The 19055-nt window shown below is 41.5% G+C and overlaps 1 protein-coding gene across 1 annotated transcript in view; it reads right to left on the bottom strand.

Moving 5' to 3' along the window:
• The window catches only part of map3k20a (mitogen-activated protein kinase kinase kinase 20a), a gene marked incomplete at both ends in the record, with an annotated part of 73971 nt that overhangs the window by 16085 nt on the left and 38831 nt on the right, over positions 1-19055 (bottom strand). Inside the window, 3 exons of the mRNA XM_084314344.1 lie at positions 947-971; positions 1366-1501; positions 7696-7770. Of these exons, the coding sequence (XP_084170470.1) occupies positions 947-971; positions 1366-1501; positions 7696-7770 (236 nt within the window). The remainder of the gene's footprint in view (positions 1-946; positions 972-1365; positions 1502-7695; positions 7771-19055) is intronic.

The raw sequence follows: 19055 nt of genomic DNA, 5'->3' as shown, positions 1-19055 counted from the left end.
GACTCGCATGTTGATAAGAGTATTAAAACTTGGAACTTGAAAAAGATCTGTTTAAGGTAGATAAAGAAAAATAAATAAAAAAATGCAATGAATTTTCGATTAATCACGAGTTAACTATGGACAATCATGCGATTAATCGAGTTAAATATTTTAATCGATTGACAGCACATAAAAGCACACAATAAAAACAAATACAATATGTCACATAAAAGGCAGGTCTCTCAAAAACTGTTTAAAACACCGAAAGCCAGAGCAGATAATGTGTCTTGAGGCGTGTTAGGGGGCCTGCCTAACATGCAGTGGCAGCTCATTCCAGAGCTCTGGGGCTGCCACAGCGAAAGCACGGTACCCCCCTGAGCTTAAATGCTAAGCTAAATGCCCCATTTACATTTAGTCATTTACATTAGGCCTTTACATTTGGTAATTTACATTTAGTCATTTAGATGAATGCTTTTATCCAAAGCCACTTACAGGTTCTGCATGACAAGTCAGCAGGAAGGGCACAACTCTTACAACTGGGTAACAATGTATATCAAACAGTGTTGAAACTTGGGTGCTGCAGTGTTGAGTGCATAGTAGTAAAGACATACAAAAACATCATACACAAGTCATATGCTTGCAGGAAGCTGCCATGAGCTAGGTAATGTAGTTTTTCGAAATTTCAACGCTCATTCGAAGCTCAAGGTCTCGTCTCCTCATATGACTACAAATCAAAAATAAAATAAGGTGAAAAATAAGGTGCAGATGAGGGTCTGTATGCCCTATCGGTTATACTATATGTTACAATAAATATAGGCAGTATATTTATTTTATCTGAATAACATACTATGAGTAAGAGTAAAAGTAAACAGTATACACAAGGTGTGGTAAATCAGTCCTCAAATATAATAAAATCTAAATAGACCAAAATAACATATCTTTTCATACACTGGAAGCCTTTGGAGACCTTGGTGTGGGGCCAGATCTGGACCCTATATCAGGGTTACCACAGACATTGCAAAATGAAATTCAAGGATTTTCAAGTACTTTTCCCAACACAATTTTTCATTTTAAAAGGGCATTTAAAAGGATACAATTCACTTGCCGTTTTCTTTATTGGAAAAATATTTATGCCTTAAAACCAATTTCAATTAGTTACACTTTAGATATATTTTTTTAAATGTCTTGATTGAGAACTATTTGATCATGGATGAACAAAACTTTCAATGCGAATGGTTGATTAGAATTTCAAGGGCTTTTTAAGCACCTTGTTTTAAAAAAAATTGCTGTTTTCAAGGAATTCCAGGCCTTAACTTTTTATTTCTCCAAAAATCAAGCACTTTTAAGCACTTCAAGGACCTTGTGCAAGGACCCTGCTATATTTACCAGAGTCCGAGCCGTCAGGGTTCTGCGGTGCCGTCTCTATGACCAGCTCCACCGTCCTGATGTGGTCCGGTCCCCCTGCAGGAGCCCACCGCACCTCCTGGCTGAGTCTGGTGCACCGGGGCGACTTCACGTCACTCTGCGGCGTCGGCGGAGGAGACGACTCAAATCAAATCAGCTGCACTTTACATAGATTTACACACACGCACATTCATATCGTCGCTGGCGGGAGAAAACCTCGTAACTCCATTTAATTTTTTTTTATTTTTTATTTTTTAAATCAATTCAGTAGATCATCCTCTAACGTCACGGTGACCAATCACAGCCACTCTTATTGTCTGGGACCAAATACGGCCACGCCCCATTCCCAGTAAAAAGTGGGAATCTCTAGAATGGGTTTCGGGCGACGGTGTATACGGAAGTGCCTCTCAAGGTGACGATTAGACAACACTTTCTGTTGTCAGTAGATGGCAGCATTGGTTTAAAATTAAAAGGTGAAAATGTTGAAAACTACAACAATACACTTCCCAAGATCCTTAGCACAGGTCACAGGTCACTGGGATGTGTCTATTCTTCGACGTGATCTGAACAGCGGTAAACTATTACTGCGACCTCAGTATAGCGACCGTGAATGGTAAACTAATTATCTTAACAAAAGTGCGCTGGTAGCGTTACATATGTTGTCTAAAGGGGGACATATGGTACAATTTAAGATTTTTAATGATAATCGGCATATAAAGGACAACATAAAGCATCGTTAATTTGTAAGAAACCTCAATGAAAACGGTAATATTCGCTATTGTTATGAAAATGTGATAGAATCCTATAAAAACGTGGACGCATTTGGTCTACGTTCCGTGTGTGTGTGGTTTTACAAAGTTTAAACCATGGGAAAGCATTAAACCGATCATCTGTCTAAACCGCGTAACTCTATTCGCCCTGTGTTCGTTTTTTTTCACATCCTGAAAAGTTGGGTTTTTGGAGTTTTTCTTCCGCCAACGACGATATTTGGGTATTATTAGGAATAATAAAGTTAATATTCCGACAGTACTAGAACTGCATATAATAGCTGGGGAATAGACACTGAGGCCACAATCTCATCCCATTAACCGTTGGCCTTTTAACGGTCTGCGCAGGTTCCGTTTCCATGGTAACATTAGGCAACATTCTGATTACTCATACGTATATTACGGGCATATCGGTAATCAAGGAAACTATAAAAGAAGGAATGGTCATCACGTCACTGTATAACGCACAAGTGCGGAAATGTTTGGTTTGGCCGACATGGAATTGAATGGGATCAGCCGCCTCCTCGTTTAACTCTTTCACTGCCACACGACAAAGGGTTAACCCTTTCACTACCACACTACAGAAGGTTCTGTTTCGTTATGGCTTCGCTCAGCACTAGTTGCACTGTACTTCACTTCGTGCACATGCACTGAATAAAAAATTCCACCATGTACTTTTACATCCCAACATTCGTCTGACCACACCCCCATCCGCTTACCTTCATAAGCAGGTGTGTGGTCACCTACTCGCCTCCTACTTCACTTTCACCACAAGGAAGTGCCTTCGGTAGATCCCCACTTGACGAGGTTGTTAGCTGAAGAAAGTTGAGACGTGTTTACATTGTGCTTATTTTTTTCTCCTCTCATATATTCGATAGAAAAACCTAAGTCGTGTTCGCAGCGCCACTCTCCACCAGCGGTTCTCCATTTCCGCCCCCGTCGTACGTCCTGGAGTGGGGCTGTTGCCTCTCTCGTGGTTGACAGCCAGGCCCGGTAGGCGTCCGATGGGTAGTTTGCCTCTTCAAGGAGCTGGTGCACCGGTGTCGTCGCCTATGCGATGGCCTGGTTCTGGCTCTGGTTCCTCTGTTTCCGAGGAATCGTCCGCTGTTGGACGGCTGGTTCCTTTGGTTCCAGGGGATTTGAGACGCAAACTTTTTGCGTCAGCTCGCTCCCGTCGCAAGATGGTGGCTTGCAGACGCGAAGGGCCCGGGTTTGGTGAGTTGCTGGAGCCCAGTGAGGATGCGTCGGTCTCTACATGCCCGATGGAAACAGAGGATTACATGGTAGAGGCGGACGGGTTCTTATTTGAAGGCCCGGTGGAGACAGGTATCCCGCCCGTCCAGGTAACACTGGAGGGGGGTGAGATGTCTCCTTGGGGCGCCTCGTTTGAAGACGTTGGAGAAGAACCTCTGACTCGTCGGCGGGATGCCCTGCTATCAGCCACATCGGAGTGTGGCTCCTTGACCAGTGGAAGCCTGCTGTATGTGAGGGATGCGGGCTCGGTGGAGGAAAGTCTGCAGGGGGAACTGCAGGCTTTGTTTCCTGAGCTCATGGCGGTGGCGGCAGTCGCAAATGGCGTGCCGCTGCCGCAGCCACTGCCTGTTCCTGTCCCTGATCTCATAGGTCATTTATGGCAGCGTCGCCCGGTGAGAGGGGTGGACGTTGTCTACCCATTTTTCCCCTCAATGGGGGCCTATGTTCGTCAGGGCCAGGTGGTGTCCCACATCATAGGCCTCACCCCCGCCTATGTACAAGTTACGCGGGTGGCGGGTTTGGTCGACGGTATGAGGGAGGGCGTGCCACGGCTTGATAGGCCGATGGCCGCGCTCCTCTGTCCGGAGGTGGTGTGGGAGCCGTTACGGAAGCCGGTTCCTCAAGGGAAATCGGCTAGGCGGTTGGCATACTGGAGCGACCAGTCATTTATCGCCGGAACACAATCTCTAGCTGCCGCGTCTAACATCGCGCAGCTGGCAAGATTCATGTCCGGGATATTGACGGGCGGCATGGAGCAGAGTGATGTACAACATGACCAGCTCTCCCAGGCGGCAGGAGCTGTCCTGCATCTGACTTAGCTGCAGGCCATAGCCGCTGGGAAAGTGCGCGCCCTGGCAACTCTGAACCAGCGCCACCTTTGGCTGGAGCAGGCGCGTGTGCCGGAGAAGAAGAGGCTTCCACTTCTGACGGCACCCCTCTCCGATGCTGGACTGTTCGGGAAGGCCCTGCAGTTGATGACCTCGACGTGCAGAGAGATGCAGGAGGAACGCTCCGTGCTTCAACCTCATTTTCCCCCTCCCGACGTCGCCGGTGGAGTCAGACGGCTGCCACGTCGTCGAGCGTCTTCCGCCGTGGCTGCTGCTGCCACCACCGCCACTGCTGGTCCTTCGAGGAAGAAGGCCAGGAGGAGAGAGAGCGCCTCCGCTACAGCCGACCCATCTACGCCCGGAGGTGACGGTAGGGACCGTCGAGACCAGCCGCCGATTGCTTACCGTCCCTCCGGGGCTCCCCGGGGTGGCAAATCCCGAGCGGCTCGAGGCGGCAGGCGCCGCTAGACCCAGTGACTTTTTTCCCCTGCGGTCCCCTCTGTTTTTCCCTTCCCGGCCTTGCCATATGATTTGTTCAGAAATAAAAAGTCCCATCTAAAGGGGGACTGTATTTTTTGTTAACAAACTGTGTGTTTCTTCACCAAACATATGATGGGGTTGCAAAGTGTGAATCTTCACTAGTATGGGTTGATAGGAGGGTTACGTTCATGTTAAGAGCTTAAACAAGGTCTGCAGCCTACACTCGGTTGAAAAAGGTTTTTTTCTACCTCGGCCTGAGTCTCCACATAAAGGTAGAGGTTACTTGTATGTTCTGTTGCTTACACAAGTAATGTTGAGCTACAACACTGTTGTGTTGGTTGCAGTAATGCTTGTATGAACACGTACCACGGCTCAGCCGCTCTCGCTCTCTCTATCAGTGTTTTTCTATGTTCAACATGGATGCAGGTGTAGGATTCACACACACACGCGACTTGGTTTTGTTGTAAACCCTGTTCACAGTTGTCTGTGGTTAGCATGCATTGTATTAGCTTGCGCTATTCATTAGCATGGCTACTAAAGGTATCGTGTGCTAAAGTTACGAAACGAAACAGAGCGTAAGGTTATGTATATAACCAAGTTCTGTGAGTTATGGTGCGCTCAGCACCAGGACGCCGCTGCTGCCCTTGATCTCGCCTTGTGGTGAAAGTTTGGGAAGGAGGCGAGTAGGTGACCACACACCTGCTTATGAAGGTAAGCGGATGGGGGTGTGGTCAGACGAATGTTGGGATGTAAAGGTACATGGTGGAATTTTTTATTCAGTGCATGTGCACGAAGTGAAGTACAGTGCAACTGGTGCTGAGCGCACCATAACTCACAGAACTTGGTTATATACATAACCTTACGTTAACCCTTTACTACCACACTACAGAAGGTTAACCCTTTACTATCACACTACAGACGGTAACCGTCTGTAGTGTGATAGTAAAGGGTTAACCTTCTGTAGTGTGGTAGTGAAAGGGTTAAGGCGATCATTTACGTAATTTCAAACACTATTACCTCGGATGTCAGAATCATCTGCAATGTGTTGCATTGTTAACTAGCTAACGTTTGACATATCGGTTGATGTATATTTCCATATCTGTAGTTACTATATCTATATCTGTACATATCCGTGACCTACTCTTACTAGTTACTATATCTATATCTGTACATATCCCTGACCTACTCTTACTAGGTACTATATCTATATCTGTACATATCCCTTACCTACTCTTACTAGTTACTATATCTATATCTGTACATATCCGTGACCTACTCTTACTAGTTACTATATCTGTACATATCCCTTACCTACTCTTACTAGTTACTATATCTATATCTGTACATATCCCTGACCTACTCTTACTAGTTACTATATCTATATCTGTACATATCCGTGACCTACTCTTACTAGTTACTATATCTATATCTGTACATATCCGTGACCTACTCTTACTAGTTACTATATCTATATCTGTACATATCCCTGACCTACTCTTACTAGTTACTATATCTATACATATCCCTGACCTACTCTTACTAGTTACTATATCTATATCTGTACATATCCCTGACCTATTCTTACTAGTTACTATATCTGTACATATCCGTGACCTACTCTTACTAGTTACTATATCTATATCTGTACATATCCCTGACCTACTCTTACTAGTTACTATATCTATATCTGTACATATCCGTGACCTACTCTTACTAGTTACTATATCTATATCTGTACATATCCCTTACCTACTCTTACTAGTTACTATATCTATATCTGTACATATCCCTGACCAATTCTTACTAGTTATGCAGCTGGCCAGTACTACCATAGTGTCATTTTTCCTGTATCACTGTACATATTAATACTACCAGTATCACTTACTACCATAGTGTCTTTATACCTGTATCACTGTACAGTATGACTTACTACCATAGTGTCTTTATACCTGTATCACTGTACAGTATGACTTACTACCATAGTGTCTTTATACCTGTATCACTGTACAGTATGACTTACTACCATAGTGTCTTTATACCTGTATCACTGTACAGTATGACTTACTACCATAGTGTCTTTATACCTGTATCACTGTACAGTATGACTTACTACCATAGTGTCTTTATACCTGTATCACTGTACAGTATGACTTACTACCATAGTGTGTGAGGGCTGTGTGTGTGTGTGTGGGTGTGTGGGTCATGAGCAGATAACAGGGACTCTTAAAGTTATCCATGACACGGACAACCACTAGACTGCTTACGCAGATATTTTAGGAGAGGGGAAAAATTAAACAACAGAAAACAACCTTTACAGGTGGAAATCTCAAAGTGAGTAATTAAGAAAATAAATCAAGTCCCAAAAAACAGGACTACTCTCAATAAAGAGGTATAGTATAAAAGTAAATAAGCCACAAGGATACCTCCTAATAAAGGAGTTTATATTTGAAAAAGTAAAACAATAAACCTCCACTAAGGGAGTTTATGTGTAGAATCACGTGAGTAGCCTAAAATAAGAATGACTACCATAAAGCTCAATTCTGAATCAGAAATCAGACTACACTTCAATATAATGAGCGTGACCAAAAGGACAACCAACACTAGGAAATGAAAAAGCAGTTGACACTGCGATCTCCAAACTTAAATAGACTCCACATGGCCATAGGCACAGCTGGACTGCATCAGGTGCAATCAAGCCCACACACCTGCCGACCCATGAGGCAATTAACCACAGGGAACAGGGATTGACAGCTATCCCTCACAGAGAGGTGAAATAAAGCAAAAATAGACAGCTGTCCCTCACAGAAAGGTGAAATAAGGCAAACACCATGACATAGTGTCTTTATACCTGTATCACTGTACAGTATGACTTGCTACCATAGTGTCTTTATACCTGTATCACTGTACAGTAGTGTATTTATACCTGTATCACTGTACAGTAGTGTCTTTATACCTGTATCACTGTGTACACGTATCACACTTACCTCATAATTAACAACACAATCCACGATCTGTTTCTCCCGTATTCCAACAATCCATTTGTCCATTACAAAGGGTGGCTGAAATACAACAGCATTAGTTCATTATATACAGGATAACATGGATGTACACTGATGTTATATATATGTTATGGTATGTATAGCCTGCCATCTATTGTATTGCATTGCCTCTTTTTATGTGAGGTCTCAATGTCCTCATTATCATGTCAGTGTGTACTGTGAAACACGGGATTCGCTCAGTATCGACGTCTGTCCGATACTATGATACTATATGATACTATGATACTATATGATACGATACTATATGATACTATATGATACTATGATACTATGATACTATGATACTATGAACGAAAAAACACTGGATTGTTATAATCCGATACCATTGACAAATCTAGCCTGAACTATCATAATAATAATAATGAATTCAATTTGGAACGCACTTTATATTGTAACAGTCTCAAAGTGCTACATGAAAGTGCTACATATAAACTAACCTACACTGTAGCACTCAACACTTTGATGAACATTGTTACTCAGCTGATAGAGTTGTGCCCTTCCTGATGACTTGTCGTACAGAACTTGTAAGTCGCTTTGGATAAAAGCGTCAGCTAAATGACTAAATGTAAATGTAAATGTAAATGAAAGGAGATAGATTCAAAAAATATTTTTTTATAAAAACAATTAAAATGGATAAAACAACCAATGAAATGGAAGAAACATTCAGATACATAAAAAAAAAAATTATAATAAAAGAAAAACACACAAGGCATCGGCCGGTCCATTTACCCGTACCTACCGCGTGAACACTTTGGGAAACGCAAATGTACTTCCGCGTTTCTCTGATTGGCCAGCGCTCTCCTTCGTGAATACCAGCCGCTCTACGCTCGTTTACCCCCTCATGAGTCACGTGAAACACTGCAGACCACTGATTGGTCAGAAGAGAGACGCGTCACTCGTTGGAGGGTCTCGCGTAGGATTTCATTTGCAGCAGGAACAAGTGCAATAAACAAAAAAGGATACATTCACTGTGTATTCTGCCTCATTTATTGATGAAACAAAACCGACATCAACACAATTTGCCACAGAGCGGAGAGTTTAGTCTCAAAAAGATCGCTGACTTGTTAAGCTTGTTGTTGTTAGGTTAGGTGCCGTTACAGCTTGTTAGCTTAATGCTAACGTTAACGTTAGCAGATAGACACGAGAGCCTAGGTAACGTTAAAGCAATGAGAGGTAGCGTTAGCAGAATAGACACAACGAGAGTCTCGTTAATGTTATTATTGATTGAATGAAAACTGTGTTTTACTCTGGCTTGCGCCTAGCTCGCGGACATAAGTTAGCTATGCTGGAACTCTCAGCTGTACACAGGGAGACAAGTACGAAATGCGCATGCGGGCGTTACCGGCGTAGGGGGAAGAGGGCTGGCCGATCGCTGGCCAATCAGAGAAACGCGGAAGTACATTTGTGTTGCCCAAAGTGTTCACGCGTACCTACCTGTACACCCCCCCCCTCCATGCTGCTATGACACTTGAATTTCCCCAAGGGGATTAATAAAGGAACACTTGACGTGTGTCTGATTTCTTTATGATAGGCATAATGCAAAATATTGTATTGATAATGTGAAATAATCAACATTATACAACGGCATGCAAATTTCTCGATTCTGATTGGCTGAAACAGTCATTTTACACGTCTTTATTGGCAACAATTCCACGCTGCTGGCCCAGGACCCGCCCACAACCGAACCACATCACATCACTCCGCCGGATCACAAGAAGGTGGACAATAATCTTTACAAATGGATATGTTGATAGCGACTAAACGACTAAATATCAAGCGATTCTGTCACAGTGAATGTCTTAGTCGTTTAAACAATGTTGGATGATGTAATTGATGGGTCTTGAATCATTCTGTAACAAAAGAAAAATCGCGGATTGATTGATTAATTTTCAATTTTTTTTCAATTTTTTTTCCTTTCGACTGTCAGCGCTCGCTCTAGTCTCCACCCACCGCCACACACCCCCCCCCCCCCACACACACACACACACACACACGCACACACACACACACACACACACTCTGCCTGCAACGCGGGGGATAGTCAGACTGAGAGAGAGAGCTGGGTGCTGCGCCAAGTGAGCATGGCCTATTGAGTTGATTGATTGATTGATTGCTAATTTTATTACTGTACGCTTGGTTTCCAACTGGTTAAGTTTAGGCCCTCTACAGTAGGTTTAAAAAAATAAATAAAAAAATAGGGTGAAGAAAACGTTTTTTTCCTATAGGGCAAAGAAAACGTTTTAATTTGTTTTACCTACCTTCTATAGAAGCATCTAAGAATGAAGTTCTATGGAAAGTAGGTCTGCATTCCCTTAACAATTGTGTGTATTGAGCTGTACTGTATTGTACCCATTCTGCATCTGGTAATAAAATGTTCAATCAATCATTCCAATAATACACAGTTGGATGTGTTAGTTGGTTGGATGCACTTCAAGCTGCTTCCACATGAGGCAACTTCTCTCAATCATTCCAATAATACACAGTTGGATGTGTTAGTTTGGTTGGATGCACTTCAAGCTGCTTCCACATGGAGGCAAATTGTCTTTTTTGTAGTTGTGGGAACTACTTTTTCTGGCGGATGGTTTTTTCAATAAATCTTCGATTAATGTGTGTTTATTGTATAGAAATAAGGTTGGATTAATGTGGCAGTTGTATAAAAGCTTTACACCACTTGCAGTCATGATTTGTGAACAATAAACCATGCCTAGGGGGGTCTAACGACCCTCGGCTGCGCCTAGGGCCTAACAACCACCCCTAGGCATGGTTTATTGTTCACAAACCACTCCTGCGCGTGATGTAATGCTTAAATAATTACCCCATGAATTACACTAATTCATGATTGAAAAGGTTGGTTGGTCCACTCTGATGGAGAGGTGCAAAACACATGGGTATTTGTTCATTTTTAAGGCCCTTATTGGTAAACTACCTCTTTATACTACATCATTACTGGTAAGCTACCTCCTTATACTACATCATTATTGGTAAGCTACCTCCTTATACTACATCATTATTGGTAAGCTACCTCCTTATACTACATCATTATTGGTAAGGTACCTCCTTATACTACATCATTACTGGTAAGCTACCTCCTTATACTACATCATTATTGGTAAGCTACCTCCTTATACTACATCATTATTGGTAAGGTACCTCCTTATACTACATCATTATTGGTAAGCTACCTCCTTATACTACATCATTATTGGTAAGCTACAGTACCTCTTTATACTACATTATTATTGGTAAGCTACCTCCTTATACTACATCATTATTGATAAGCTACCTCCTTATACTACATCATTATTGATAAGCTACCTCCTTATACTACATCATTATTGATAAGCTACCTCCTTACACTACATCATTATTGGTAAGCTACCTCCTTATACTACATCATTATTGGTAAGCTGCCTCCTTATACTACATCATTACTGCAATGAGAGGTAGCGTTAGCAGAATAGACACAACGAGAGTCTCGTTAATGTTATTATTGATTGAATGAAAACTGTGTTTTACTCTGGCTTGCGCCTAGCTCGCGGACATAAGTTAGCTATGCTGGAACTCTCAGCTGTACACAGGGAGACAAGTACGAAATGCGCATGCAGGCGTTACCGGCGTAGGGGGAAGAGGGCTGGCCGATCGCTGGCCAATCAGAAAAACGCGGAAGTACATTTGTGTTGCCCAAAGTGTTCACGCGTACCTACCTGTACACCCCCCCCCCCCCTCCATGCTGCTATGACACTTGAATTTCCCCAAGGGGATTAATAAAGGAACACTTGACGTGTGTCTGATTTCTTTATGATAGGCATAATGCAAAATATTGTATTGATAATGTGAAATAATCAACAATAATTACCCCATGAATTACACTAATTCATGATTGAAAAGGTTGGTTGGTCCACTCTGATGGAGAGGTGCAAAACACATGGGTATTTGTTAATTTTTAAGGCCCTTATTGGTAAACTACCTCTTTATACTACATCATTACTGGTAAGCTACCTCCTTATACTACATCATTATTGGTAAGCTACCTCCTTATACTACATAATTATTGGTAAGCTACCTCCTTATACTACATCATTATTGGTAAGGTACCTCCTTATACTACATCATTACTGGTAAGCTACCTCCTTATACTACATCATTATTGGTAAGCTACCTCCTTATACTACATCATTATTGGTAAGGTACCTCCTTATACTACATCATTATTGGTAAGCTACCTCCTTATACTACATCATTATTGGTAAGCTACAGTACCTCCTTATACTACATTATTATTGGTAAGCTACCTCCTTATACTACATCATTATTGATAAGCTACCTCCTTATACTACATCATTATTGATAAGCTACCTCCTTATACTACATCATTATTGATAAGCTACCTCCTTATACTACATCATTATTGGTAAGCTGCCTCCTTATACTACATCATTACTGGTAAGCTACCTCCTTATACTACATCAATATTGGTAAGCTACCTCCTTATACTACATCATTATTGGTAAGCTACCTCCTTATACTACATCATTATTGGTAAGCTATCTCCTTATACTACATCATTATTGGTAAGCTACCTCCTTATTCTACATCATTACTGGTAAGCTACCTCCTTATACTACATCATTACTGGTAAGCTACCTCCTTATACTACATCATTATTTGGTAAGCTACCTCCTTATACTACATCATTACTGGTAAGCTACCTCCTTATACTACATCATTATTGGTAAGCTACCTCCTTATACTACATCATTATTGGTAAGCTACCTCCTTATACTACATCATTACTGGTAAGCTACCTCCTTATACTACATCATTACTGGTAAGCTACCTCCTTATACTACATCATTACTGGTAAGCTACCTCCTTATACTACATCATTACTGGTAAGCTACCTCCTTATACTACATCATTACTGGTAAGCTGCCTCCTTATACTACATCATTATTGGTAAGCTACCTCCTTATACTACATCATTACTGGTAAGCTACCTCCTTATACTACATCATTACTGGTAAGCTACCTCCTTATACTACATCATTACTGGTAAGCTACCTCTTTATACTACATCATTATTGGTAAGCCACCTCCTTATACTACATCATTACTGGTAAGCTACCTCCTTATACTACATCATTACTGGTAAGCTACCTCCTTATACTACATCATTACTGGTAAGCTACCTCCTTATACTACATCATTATTGGTAAGCTACCTCCTTATACTACATCATTACTGGTAAGCTACTTCCTTATACTACATCATTATTGGTAAACTACCTCCTTATACTACATCATTATTGGTAAGCTACCTCCTTATACTACATCATTACTGGTAAGCTACCTCATTATACTACATCATTACTGGTAAGTGTTACGACCCTGGCTCAAAGGCCTGCAACCTATATGTAAACCAACACCAAAACCCTGTGCTCAAACTCAAAAAGCTACTCTATCAAGGAATTACTGGTGTAAACTAAAGTACAAGAATAAAAGACCGTGATAGCTATCTGTTTAACCCACACTCCTCTAACCACAGACACTGCATGTGTGTTATCAGGGCTGGTTTTAAAGCTGCCAGCAGGTAACCAATCAGCAGCAATTAGCTAATTGGCAGCCCTCACCTGCATGCCCCGTGACACAGGAGTGATCAGGCCTGCATGCACAGTGACACAGGAGTGATCAGGCTCCTGGTACATAACACCTCCCCCACCAAACTGGTTGCCCCAGAGGCAACCACTACACAACAACCCATAAACAGAAACAAAAAAACAACTGTGACCCATTAGTTGTCAGGGCCACTACCACAACAGCGATAACGGGCCGGCCCCTGTCGAACACGACCACCAACCGTGTTGTATGCTCCCTTTCAACAGGCCCTTCCACCGATACCGTCCTGTCAAAAATAGACTGCAAACCAAAATCAATCTGAGAGCTAATCTCACTGCGCTCAACAGAACAGAACACAGAAAAACAAAAACCATAGATCACTGATACCACCACCGCGCCCATATCCATCCCACCTGGCACTGGCAGTTCAGGATACTGCAAACCGTGAACATCCAGAGTAGGATGTACCGCCTCAGGTACAGCCCCACCGTCCCTGGAACATGGCAGTATGTCAGTCACAAAAACGTCTGGAACACCATCTAAAATGGCGTCACCCAAAATAACATTGTCCTGATCAAAATCAAAATGGCTGCCACTCAACAGACCAGGTCGCGAAGGCGGCTCCTGCTCCACAGGACACAGGTAACTAGGTTGACCATCACACCTAGTGCATGGCAGAGAATCAGTGTGGACATGTGGATCAATGTCAGAATCATCAACTGACATACTGGGACCATCCCTGCCCACAAGTGAAACATTAGGGACAATAGAGCTACTGTGGGAAGGCTGGCAGCCTAAGTCAGGCTTAGTAGCCTCTCCAACTAGAACGGTGTCACATGAATCAACAGCACCTCTCATAGCATCCTTCCCACACTCATCCTCCAATTCGTTCGTGGCCTCAGCCACCGTACAGGCTGGGAAGACCTTGAGACACTGCGCTGCCATATCATCTCCTGCCACATGCTTCTCCGGCACGCATGTCAACTCTGGTTTCACCACCGGGCCTAACACAAAGGCACAATCAAGAGAATCATTATGCAGAGGTACATCCACAGGGTGCTTTCCAAAATTCTCAACAGGTACACTTTTCAATTCAACAAAGAATGTGTCACTAAGTGTAATGTCCCAAGTCGAAGTATCACCAACATCACTTTTGTCCTTTGACATTTCCCGTGTCACAGCACACACAGGGAACACTCCTAGATGTTTCTGTGCCAGCTCATTAGGGACCTCAGAAACCACAGGAATGGGAGTTACAACTGGAGTAGCCAACACTTTGTCACCAGCCAAATCATTCCCTAGAATGAAGGTGTGAGGTTTTGTCCGCTCCCCACCCACACGCTCCGTTCCTTTAAGGTACTTTGTTGATTAATTGCATTCCCCGCCACGCTCCGTTCCTTTAAGGTTTCTGTGAGGATTCTGTGATGATTGGTCCATGGCCGAACGCACACTTCTAAGTCAAGTATCAATTACCATCACGCACCTGATGTGTGTTCTAATCAGCGCCCCAGAGGGCTTTATATACTCTTTTCCCCCTAATATCGAGGTTGGATCGTCTTGAATATTCCCTGCATCTGCTTTTCTTTCCCGTTCGCTGTCTGTTGCTCTCCAGGGCCCTCATTCATCAACGTGTGCGTAGAACATGTTCTATTTCCACACGTAAGCACAGAATTTAGAATGAGTGTACGCACAGGAATATTGGGATTCATCAACCGTGCGTACACAGGTCCTATGCTCCTCCGTGTTGATGAATACCACTTTGTTCTACCGTCAATGCTCGTGCATGATTATCCATATATGGTCATGAAAGTGAGGAAACACCCCCCATGGGATGTGAAATAATGGACTGACCCGAGCGGAACTCTGAGAAGCTTCACAGAGATCTTTCACTGCTGTCGAACCAAGAAGACACAACGCGCGTGTTTATGGGATAAATAAAAGGCAGACTTGTAAACGGTGATGTCAGATATCAACGGCTCCCTAAGACCATTGCTGCAATTCTGCCTGGACAGCTCAAAATACTAATAAAGACCGTTCGTTGACCACTGTTTGGCGTTGGTTGTGTGTCATTATAACCGTGCTGTAATATGAATGCCTTTATTAGTTGTGTTCGATTGGCTATATGATTTTTAGAGGCATCTATTTTGTTGTCGGTATTACCGACAACAAAATAGATGCCTCTAAAAATCATATACTATTAGGTAGCCTATATGAATTACATATAATAGCAGCCATAGCCTACATTATGCAACAGTAACTTGCGCATACCAGTGTATGCGACGGACCAGTGTATACCTTGTATCATATCATATTCATATAATAGTTTACTCTATCAGCATACCAGCATGTAATATGTTCTTTGTTAGAACTCAACTCGTTCGACAGGCTGACAGACGTGTACACTTACGGTGATGTCGGATATGATATCTATTAACCATGGCTGCCTGGGCAGCGCAAACACAAAGACCGCGCTGGAATATGACTGCCTTTTCCCGTGTTGTTTGATTAATACCCAGGGATTAAAGTTCTCCTCAATTTTATTCTAAATTGCGATGATCTTCCGTCAATTTTCTACCTGCTGCATATGATTTCTAGAGGCATACTACAATCTATTTTGATGTCAGTATTGGGTAGCCTATATAAACAATAATACGAGAGCATATACAAGAACAATGAATCTCACTGCATGTATGATGTAGCCTGCCTTTCAATACATGAACTTGAATTCCATCATGTTTGTGTGCGGGACTCACAAGGCTGTTGTCACAATGGGTGGTACCGGTACAGTAATAATAACAGTCCACACAATATCACGATGGACCATGCCATAGCCTATGTTCTATTAGGACATGATCTGTGACGACAAATGTTCTAGAATGTTTGATTAAGATATCATACTCTGACAGCATGCCTATGATCAACAAAAACACGAACTTGAATCCCATCATATACATAGTCTGTCCACTATCTGGTGTCATTGCAATGCGTTTTCTATTCTTTCTTATGCAGTAAAAAGGGGGAAGAACACTATATCGTGGGTGTTCATATGACTCTGCTTACAGCTTCGAAACTCCACTTGTTTCGTTTAACGTAAAGCCTTTTAAGGCGAGACACTGCAGGTGAATAGTTAAATATACTTTTTTTGTTGATTTTGAGATTTTGTTATATTTTGCTTCCTAAACATGTCTTCTATGAAACTAGTGACAATAAAACGTCAATAACACACATTTAGTTGTTTATTTTACATCATTTTGCCTTATTGCATCCATAAATGTGCACATATTTAATAGGGAAGTGCCTCATTTGCATATATAAACATACATTTCAGAAAACTTGCAATATATTTTTTCTTAGTTTATATGTACATAACAAATTGGGAAAGTTTCATAGTGATATCTATTCAAATATTTTTTGCCTATTAGGGGGTACTACACTGTACTACACTGTTTGTAGCCTGTGTGTAGTTCTGTTCAGTTCAATAACATCATTATTATTATTATTCAGTTATCAGGCATGTGTTTAGGTTGTCTATTACTAATGGTTTGATTAGGTATGGTGTTTGTAAATATCTGTTTAAAAAAAAAAAGTATGGCATTTTACAATACAGAACTTTGAAGGCGTTTTCCCAAAAATGAGTTTTAAGAGTTTTTCCTCATACTCTGAGCCAGAAATCTCCACTTCAGTAGCACTCACATCTTGGTTGTGTGTCATTATAACCGTGCTGTAATATGAATGCCTTTATTAGTTGTGTTCGATTGGCTATATGATTTTTAGAGGCATCTATTTTGTTGTCGGTATTACCGACAACAAAATAGATGCCTCTAAAAATCATATACTATTAGGTAGCCTATATGAATTACATATAATAGCAGCCATAGCCTACATTATGCAACAGTAACTTGCGCATACCAGTGTATGCGACGGACCAGTGTATACCTTGTATCATATCATATTCATATAATAGTTTACTCTATCAGCATACCAGCATGTAATATGTTCTTTGTTAGAACTCAACTCGTTCGACAGGCTGACAGACGTGTACACTTACGGTGATGTCGGATATGATATCTATTAACCATGGCTGCCTGGGCAGCGCAAACACAAAGACCGCGCTGGAATATGACTGCCTTTTCCCGTGTTGTTTGATTAATACCCAGGGATTAAAGTTCTCCTCAATTTTATTCTAAATTGCGATGATCTTCCGTCAATTTTCTACCTGCTGCATATGATTTCTAGAGGCATACTACAATCTATTTTGATGTCAGTATTGGGTAGCCTATATAAACAATAATACGAGAGCATATACAAGAACAATGAATCTCACTGCATGTATGATGTAGCCTGCCTTTCAATACATGAACTTGAATTCCATCATGTTTGTGTGCGGGACTCACAAGGCTGTTGTCACAATGGGTGGTACCGGTACAGTAATAATAACAGTCCACACAATATCACGATGGACCATGCCATAGCCTATGTTCTATATATCTATTCAAATATTTTTTGCCTATTAGGGGGTACTACACTGTACTACACTGTTTGTAGCCTGTGTGTAGTTCTGTTCAGTTCAATAACATCATTATTATTATTATTCAGTTATCAGGCATGTGTTTAGGTTGTCTATTACTAATGGTTTGATTAGGTATGGTGTTTGTAAATATCTGTTTAAAAAAAAAAAGTATGGCATTTTACAATACAGAACTTTGAAGGCGTTTTCCCAAAAATGAGTTTTAAGAGTTTTTCCTCATACTCTGAGCCAGAAATCTCCACTTCAGTAGCACTCACATACACCAAACCTTCCAGTTCTATTCATATCTATGTTCTGAAGGTATTTACAGAAGGGTTTGTTGATATCGCATTCATACCCTGATTTATATCACATTTTATTCCTAAAAACATGGCGAAATATGGAATTTTACCATAAAAATGGACTGAATGGAGTATTTTCTGATTTATGGAGTGATAATAAGAGATATCCAAAATCCCCTCTGTAATAACCTTTGGCTCTAATATGTCAACAAAATGAAACTATAATTTTGAAAATGGCTTTATCCAATGTTCAGATTTCTGTCCTGGAATTATATGCAAATTAGTGCATATTTAAGTAGATAATGCATCATTTGCATATTTAAACATACAATTTCAGAAAACTTGTAATACAAAAAAGTCTTGTCTTAATATAAGTAATCAACTGGGGAAGTTTCATTGTGATATCTATTAGTTAATTCTTTTACCCTATTCACCTGCAGTGTCTCCCCTTAAATATAATCAAAACGTTCCCGTGTTTCTGCGGTCTGTGCGCAAAATAATAACGAGTTGAGATACGCGGAGCGCAGTCAGTCAGTAGCCTACACCCTGTATATTCCGATAACGCTATATAAACCATGCTGCATTCATTCTGAGAGAAAGATCTATTATTCCAAATGCTATTTATAGGGTTTTGACCATAATTACACTACTGTTGCTATTTTACAATAAACTATAATGAATTACTGTTCATACCTACGGGGTGTAGGCTACTGACTGACTGCGCTCCGCCAGTGTAGAAACTAATGCACAGAAGCTCATTTCCTTGTTGTAATGATATATTCTACCACTGGGCGTCAGGTAAGTGTGCTCAGAGCTGTGCGTAGACATAAGCACAAAGTCAAGTTCAAGTTGAAATTGATG

This window comes from Notolepis coatsorum (genome assembly GCF_963971535.1).
Source record: "Notolepis coatsorum genome assembly, chromosome: 5".
NCBI lineage: Eukaryota > Metazoa > Chordata > Actinopteri > Aulopiformes > Paralepididae > Notolepis > Notolepis coatsorum.
Note: the sequence above shows the minus strand (reverse complement) of the source record. Positions and strands in the feature narration are given on the sequence as shown.